Source organism: Sinocyclocheilus anshuiensis, unplaced genomic scaffold (genome assembly GCF_001515605.1).
Source record: "Sinocyclocheilus anshuiensis isolate Anshui unplaced genomic scaffold, SAMN03320099.WGS_v1.1 scaffold987, whole genome shotgun sequence".
Taxonomy (NCBI): domain Eukaryota; kingdom Metazoa; phylum Chordata; class Actinopteri; order Cypriniformes; family Cyprinidae; genus Sinocyclocheilus; species Sinocyclocheilus anshuiensis.
In genome coordinates this window covers 335,642-344,208 of record NW_015542416.1, presented here as the reverse complement: position 1 = coordinate 344,208, position 8,567 = coordinate 335,642, and the positions used below count along the sequence as shown (strand labels likewise).

General features: G+C 35.0%; 1 protein-coding gene across 1 annotated transcript in view; it reads right to left on the bottom strand.

The window, feature by feature from the left end:
- Positions 1–1,609: 1,609 nt before the first annotated feature.
- Positions 1,610–8,567, bottom strand: part of LOC107693468 (collagen alpha-1(XVIII) chain-like) — a 75,688-nt gene continuing 68,730 nt past the window's right edge. The window contains exons 40-41 of the mRNA XM_016492874.1: positions 3,734–3,931; positions 1,610–1,808 (exon numbers count right to left, since the gene is read on the bottom strand). Of these exons, the coding sequence (XP_016348360.1) occupies positions 1,695–1,808; positions 3,734–3,931 (312 nt within the window). The 3' untranslated portion in view covers positions 1,610–1,694. The remainder of the gene's footprint in view (positions 1,809–3,733; positions 3,932–8,567) is intronic.

Below are 8,567 nucleotides of genomic sequence, written 5' to 3'. Positions count from 1 at the left end.
TTCATGCCAAGTCAAGTCTGTTCAAGTCAAGTCTTTCTTCGTTTGTTTGGATGTTTGGATTACTTTGAATAAAAGCTGCACTTGGGTTCATCACAACTCGCCTTCAGTGGACCGTTTGTTACACTACAGCTGCAGGATCATCACAACATCTGACATTCGGCTTCACAAAACCCGCTGAAGAACTAAAGCTTCACTCCTGAATCCCTCCAAACAATAACAAGAGCAACAGAACGCTATCAGAAACTTCTCAACAAACCTCCTTCCAGGAACATTAACATAAGGTTAACAATGCCTAATAAAGGTTTAATGATGTTCTCAAAGCCTTAGCAGAAACACATTATTTATACATCGTTCCTGGAATGTTGTTTTCTGAAACATTTTAGTTTGACGTTCACGTTCATCTTTTTTTTAAACGTTACTTGTTTCAGAATGCTCAAAGAACATTTAAAAGTAACATTTCCACAGTGCTAATGAATAATTTATCATAGTTTTTGTCAACATTTTTTCATTGATGAAAATGATGTTGATCATGTGGATTATTCATAGAATGTACAGTGCATTATGTCTGGAGTGCATGTGAATGTGTGTCAGTATATCGAATCTGTGCATCGCACAATGTTCTTATTTCTAATTTGATCTCATTTTAAGATAAATGAAGACATGTTATATGTCACAGCAGTTAAACCTGTGCATTGCATGTTCAAACCTTACTATCATTCATATTAACAGCTTAATAGATGCTTTCTCCAGGAACATATAATGAGTTTGGAAGTTTTAGAGAAATGCTTAATGAAAAACAATTTCATTAAACCTGACTAAATCAGTCGACTAAAACTAAAGCAATTCAGTTGACTGAAATATTTTTATTTTAAAGGCTATGACTAAAACTGAATCAAAATTTGCGGTCAAATTGTACGCTTTTCCATAATAATAAAAGTGATAAATGATAAAATGCAAGTGATGTGAGGTTTTAGTTTTTAAAACATGTAAATAACTGAATGTTTTGAACAGTTACACTCTTAAAAATAAAGCTGCTTTAAAGGTTCTTAACAGCGATGCCATAGAAGAACCATTCAGCCAACGGTTCTTTAAAGAACCATCTCTTTCTTACCTTTTTATAATCTGAAGAACCTTCTTTCACCACAAAGAAGCTTTTGTGAAACAGAAAGGTTCTTCAGATGTTAAAGGTTCTTTATGGAACCATTTAGACAAAAAGGTTCTTCTATAGCATCGTGAAGCACCTTTGTTTTTAAGAGTGTATGAAGGCTTTATGGCACACCGCCGCTCTGTGAAATGTCTCTTCTGCTCCCTGCATTCACACAGAAACTCTCCTGAAACGCCAAAGACATCCACAAACCTCACAAACAAGCTTAAAACGGCTACTAGCCGACCACAATTACTGCTCCACTGTCACGGCCTCATCCCAGGATATTTACCGGCCTGGAGTATAAATACACATAAACACAGAACCAGAAATAAAAGACACGGGTGGAGAAATATGAAAGCCAGAGTCGTCTGGATTGTGGTCAGAGCAGATCTTCACTAGCGTCTGAGCAGTTAATGAGGCAGGGTGACAGGACTGAACGCAGACATTTGTGCAACTGTTTGCCTAAAATGTGCATGTAACAACTCAACGAGGCTGTAAAGCGTGTGATGGGATCAGGGAGCTGCTGAAGGGGTGTTTTATGCAGGACTCACCAGAAGGGGTCGCTCATCACGTCTCGGCCGTCGAAGGAGTACAGCGGGACTCTGGGAGGGAGGAGATGGCTGGAGAAGATGCTGTGCCAGCTCTTGAACAGGAGCTCACCCTGCAGACACACAGCACACATCAGACACGCTGCTCTCATTACCGCACATACACTAATATGAGACGCTTCAGACTCTTAAAGAGAATTCTGAACCCTCACAACCTTCCTTCTCTCAACACTGACGCTTTGAAAGACACAATAACAGTATGATTTAATAGCTTTGTGTGCAGATCAATACATGCACTAGTGTTCAAAAGTTTGGGCTTGGTGATATTTTGTGATGTTTCTGAAAGAAGTCTCTTCTGCTCACCAAGGTTGCATTTATTTGATCAAAAATACAGTAAAAATAGTGAAATATTATTATGATTTAAAACAGCTGTTTTCTATGTGAATATCTGTTCAACTGTAATGTATTTCTGTGATGCGCAGCTGTATTTTCAGCATCATTACTCCAGTCTTCAGTGTCACATGATCTTCAGAAATCATTCTAATATGCTGATTTGCTGCTCGAGAAACATTTCTGATTATTATCAATGCTGAAAACAGTTGTGCTGCACAATATTTTTGTGGAAACTGATACATTTTATTTTTCAGGATTCACAGATGAATAGAAAGTTCAAAAGAACAGCATTTATTTGAAATGGAAATCTTTTGTAACATTATAAATGTCTTTACTGTCACTTTTGATCAATTTAATGTATCCTTGATCAATAAAAGTGTTAACTTCTTATTAACTTTTGAACAGTAGTTTATGTTATTACTGACTAAAATCTTGACATCCTCCTTTGCTCTTCTTGAGTTCATGACACTAGCAGTGATGACTGATTCATCAACAAATAAATTATTTCAAGTTTTCAGTGAATCATTTGATCTGCTGCACAAAACAATGATTTGTTTATAAATTGAAAAGATCTGGTTCTCGACTCAATGATCTGGTCAAAGGAGCATTTCCAGCTCACTAGAGAGGAAAGTTATCAGTAAATCAAACATACAGCTGTGGCGAGGGGGGCGGGGGAAGGCGAAAGGCTGCAGCGGGAGAGCGGGTTTGGAGACGAGCGGTGATAAGGAGGTCAAGTGAATAATGATTAACACCTGTTTGCAATTCCAGTGATTGGCGGGGAGACGAGAGATAAGCGGCCGCCGACCTGGGAGAGGGAGAGAGAGGCAGCAGAGTGTGCGACGACACCTGACTGCGAAACCCGAGAAGCGCTCATTGTGTTATATGTTGTTTGTGGCTACCAATAAAAGGTCTACCCGCCACCCCTGACTTCCTCGTCCTTCTTCCCGAACTGCAAACTTTGCTACAACAGCATAGCGTGTTCAACAAAAGTTTGCTTTAGAACAGCATGAGGGAGACTAAATTATTTGATATTTTGGGTGAACTATCCCTTTAAGTCCTATTTACATCAAGAACAAAACAAAAAATGTGTCCCTGAAGCACAAAAGCAGTGTTAAGTCGCTGGGGTATATTTGTAGCAATAGCCAACAACACATTGTATGGGTCAAAATTATACATTTTTCTTTTATGCTAAAAGTCATTAGGATATTAAGTAAAGATCATGTTCCATGAAGACATTTTGTAAATTTCCTACCGTGAATATATCAAAACTTAATTTTTTATTAGTAATATGCATTGCTACGAACTTAATTTGAAGAACTTTAAAGATGATTTTCTCAATATTTAGATTTTTTTGCACCCTCAGATTCCAGATTTTCAAATATTGTCCTATCCTATCAAACCATACTTCAATGGAAAGCTTATTTATTCAGCTTTCAGAAGATGTATAAATCTCAATTTCAAAAAATGGACCCTCCAGGTAGGGTCACAAATGTCACACAACATTCAAATGAAAACGCATTGAGAAGCATTCACTATAGTTGAGCACAGGCCTTAAATCCCCAGAAACAAATTACTTTCCTTTACAAAGAAATATCACGGCGTTCATGAGTGATTTATTAGTAAGAATGACAGAAAGCCGCTTTACCCTCAGGTTGACGATTGGCGTGTTTGTTCGGTACATGGGCTGCATGGTGTCAATCAGGTCCTGTAGGTGGTGTGAGAGGAAGGCCTTGTAGTCGTCTCTGATGCCCATGGCTTGAGCTTGAGTCCTGCACAGTTTATTAACCGAGTGGATGGAGCCCAGGTTTCCCGTCAGCGGCGTGTTGAGAGCCACCAACCTCAGCTGAGACGCAGAGGAGAAGCACACGCGTGTCAGCACAGAGACTACCGCATAGATCCACATTCACTCAGTGCCAGCCATCAAGTGCTTGTCTACTGTCAGAAGTCTCTCTGTTCCTCAGTGCGGTGAACTGATCCTGCTGTGAATCTGGGAAGGAAATCTTTCATCCTCACACTAAATTCCCAGTTGTGTGGATTCCTATTGAAATGACTGGACTTCACCGGACAACAGTAAATGTGATCGTTACTTACCATCGCAATGCACAAAAATGCTACATGTGTAGTGTATAGACTGGTATACTGGCCAATAATCAGAATCAGCCAATGAAAGCAGTTATCTGCACTGCAATGTGTGTGTTAAGACATTTCTCTTGTGTTGAATGTAGGGCAGTCGAAGTTAACACAATAACAATGCATTAACGCAATCTCACAAAAATAATAAAATAAAATAAAAGTGCTAACACAGGTTCTATTTGACCCTATTAATCACCCGTAGTTCATTCAAGGGTTGCCAGATCTGTGTTTTTTTCTGTTATTCGTAGTGCATCTGTCATCATGTCTCATCTATGAATCAATCAATCAGTGTTTCAACCTAAAGAAAGACATCATATAAAACCGCTTATGATCAATATATCACTTTGCATCTACCTCAGGAAAGTCATGCAGGGCTCACAGCTGGTTAGTGCGCTAGAGAAAACACTAGACATGAACTTATTTACTGTTAGCTTTATAACTATGTTTGAATAAATCTGATATGAAGAGCAGTTTTTATGGAAACCACCTTATGTGCTGTTGAGTTACAAACATTTCAGTTTTTATTTGCGTGTGATTATTATATGTGAACATAAACAGTAGTTTGGGCTCTGCTGTTAATTATAACCTCTAATATAGTAATGTTTCAAATGAGAGGGTTCCCTGAGCAGTCTGCAGTATATTTAATACTTCTCATATATACACACACATTATATACATTATATTTGCAATATACATTATATTTAATATTGTGTATAAAGTGTATACACATTTATATACAGTATTTGAAATTGTAGCCAAAGTGTCCAAAAACGATTATAAATAAATAGTTATTATTTAAAAAATACTTTTTGGGGAAACTGCATATAAATTAACTATTTCTGTATATATTTACTAAAATATGTTAATATATTATATATATATTATAATAATACACTACTGTTCAAAAGTTTGGGGTCAGGAAGATTGTTTTTAATGAATAAGGATGCATTAAGTTGATCAAAAGTAACAGTAAAGACATTTATAATGATCTCTAAAGGATTGTGACACTGAAGACTAAGATCACAACAATAAATTACATTTTAACATATATTCACATAGAAAACAGCTATTTTTAAATTGTCAAAATATTTCATAATATTACCGTTTTTAGTGTAATTCTGATCAAATAAATGCAGCCTTGGGGAACAGAAGAGACTTCTTTCAGAAACATTGAAATATCTTACCGACCCCAAACTACTGAATGCTGGAGTACATTATAAAAGTGCCACAGGTCTTTCGTGAACACTTGAGTGATGACCAATCAACTTGAATCAACAATGCTGTTTATACTTCCAAAAAAATCACTGTAAATATGAGTGTTGTGAATATTCAGTATATTGTCCAGCCTTCATTTAAACACAGACTAGAGAAAACCCAAAACACATCATCTGTTTCTCCTTCTCTCTCTAGGCGAAATTCAAGATAGAGGTGCAAACATGCCCCTGTATGAGTTTATGTCTCATATTTATATCATACGATATCACAGGAGCAGTGAGAGCAGTAATACACCAGTTTAAATGTGATTTTATACAACAGTTCAGTAAATAAGAAGTTACATTTATAATGATCTCTAAAGGATTGTGACACTGAAGACTAAGATCACAACAATAAATTACATTTTAACATATATTCACATAGAAAACAGCTATTTTTAAATTGTCAAAATATTTCATAATATTACCGTTTTTAGTGTAATTCTGATCAAATAAATGCAGCCTTGGGGAACAGAAGAGACTTCTTTCAGAAACATTGAAATATCTTACCGACCCCAAACTACTGAATGCTGGAGTACATTATAAAAGTGCCACAGGTCTTTCGTGAACACTTGAGTGATGACCAATCAACTTGAATCAACAATGCTGTTTATACTTCCAAAAAAATCACTGTAAATATGAGTGTTGTGAATATTCAGTATATTGTCCAGCCTTCATTTAAACACAGACTAGAGAAAACCCAAAACACATCATCTGTTTCTCCTTCTCTCTCTAGGCGAGTTTCTTATTTAGAGTATCATTTCATTAAAAAAACAAAAAATAATAATAAAAATAAAAACATTAAAGGGATAGTTCACCCCAAAAATGTAAATTCTGTCATCATTTACTCGCCCTCATGTCGTTTCAAACCTTTCTTTTGTGGAACAAAAAAGAAGGTATTTTGACGACTGTTGATAACAAAGCCGTTTATGAACAAAAAATATAATATGTTTTTCAAATTCTCTTATTTTATGTTACATAGTTTATGTTAAGCTGTTGTAGCCTAAATGTTTGTGTAATAAATTTTATGTTGAATCAAATAAAATATATCTTTCTAAAGCTACAATTTGTAATGTCTACTTGATACTTTCTCATTTAACACAAAAATAGCTTTAAATAATCTTTTGTAGGTATTTTCAGTCAAATTTATTTTGCAATTAATTAATCGAAACATCATGTAATTAATTAGATTAAAAATTTTTATCTATTGACAGCCCTATAATTCAGAATATAAACTGCTTAATCTGCCATTTTCAGTAAGATTCACACTCACACACAGACACACACACACACTTACACTCAGACGCAGACACACACTGACACACACACACTCTCACACACACACACACATGTATGAGTTTTTGTCTCATATTTATATCATACGATATCACACGAGCAGGGAGAGCAGTAGGCTATTACACGATTACCGAATATCACGAGTTTAATTGTGATTTTATCCAACAGTTCAGTAAATAAGAAGTTGATATTGTGTTTTATTTTAAACACAATATTATGTGCTTTTGCTCAATTTTACAGAGAACATATTACCTTTAAAGTCATAGCAGACTTGTTGTGTGTCTCCGAGTTTCTGAATGAATCTGTGTTTTGAACGAATCGTGTGAATCAATGATTCAAAGCCTGTTCATAAAGAGAGCCGTTTACTTCATTCCTGAACGAATCAGCCGTTTGAACAAATCAAATGAATGAATGACTCAAAGACATTTATGCTGGAAGATTTAGTTTCTTATTTAGAGTATCATTTCATTAAAAAAAAAAAAAATAATAATAAAAATAAAAACATTAAAGGGATAGTTCACCCCAAAAATGTAAATTCTGTCATCATTTACTCGCCCTCATGTCGTTTCAAACCTATATTGTCCAGCCTTCATTTAAACACAGACTAGAGAAAACCCAAAACACATCATCTGTTTCTCCTTCTCTCTCTAGGCGAAATTCAAGATAGAGGTGCAAACATGCCCCTGTATGAGTTTATGTCTCATATTTATATCATACGATATCACAGGAGCAGTGAGAGCAGTAATACACCAGTTTAAATGTGATTTTATACAACAGTTCAGTAAATAAGAAGTTGATATTGTGTTTTATTTTAAACACAATATTATGTGCTTTTGCTCAATTTTACAGAGAACATATTACCTTTAAAGTCATAGCAGACTTGTTGTGTGTCTCCGAGTTTCTGAATGAATCTGTGTTTTGAACGAATCGTGTGAATCAATGATTCAAAGCCTGTTCATAAAGAGAGCCGTTTACTTCATTCCTGAACGAATCAGCCGTTTGAACAAATCAAATGAATGAATGACTCAAAGACATTTATGCTGGAAGATTTAGTTTCTTATTTAGAGTATCATTTCATTAAAAAAAAAAAAAATAATAATAAAAATAAAAACATTAAAGGGATAGTTCTGTCTCGTAATGTCACAAGACATTTACTGCCACCTGCTGGCAGATTTAGTTTCCTATTTAGTGTATCATTTCATAAAAATAAAAAATAATAATAAAAATAAAAACATTAAAGGGATAGTTCACCCCAAAAATGTAAATTCTGTCATCATTTACTCGCCCTCATGTCGTTTCAAACCTTTCTTTTGTGGAACAAAAAAGAAGGTATTTTGACGACTGTTGATAACAAAGCCGTTTATGAACAAAAAATATAATATGTTTTTCAAATTCTCTTATTTTATGTTACATAGTTTATGTTAAGCTGTTGTAGCCTAAATGTTTGTGTAATAAATTTTATGTTGAATCAAATAAAATATATCTTTCTAAAGCTACAATTTGTAATGTCTACTTGATACTTTCTCATTTAACACAAAAATAGCTTTAAATAATCTTTTGTAGGTATTTTCAGTCAAATTTATTTTGCAATTAATTAATCGAAACATCATGTAATTAATTAGATTAAAAATTTTTATCTATTGACAGCCCTATAATTCAGAATATAAACTGCTTAATCTGCCATTTTCAGTAAGATTCACACTCACACACAGACACACACACACACTTACACTCAGACGCAGACACACACTGACACACACACACTCTCACACACACACACACACACACGCAGACACA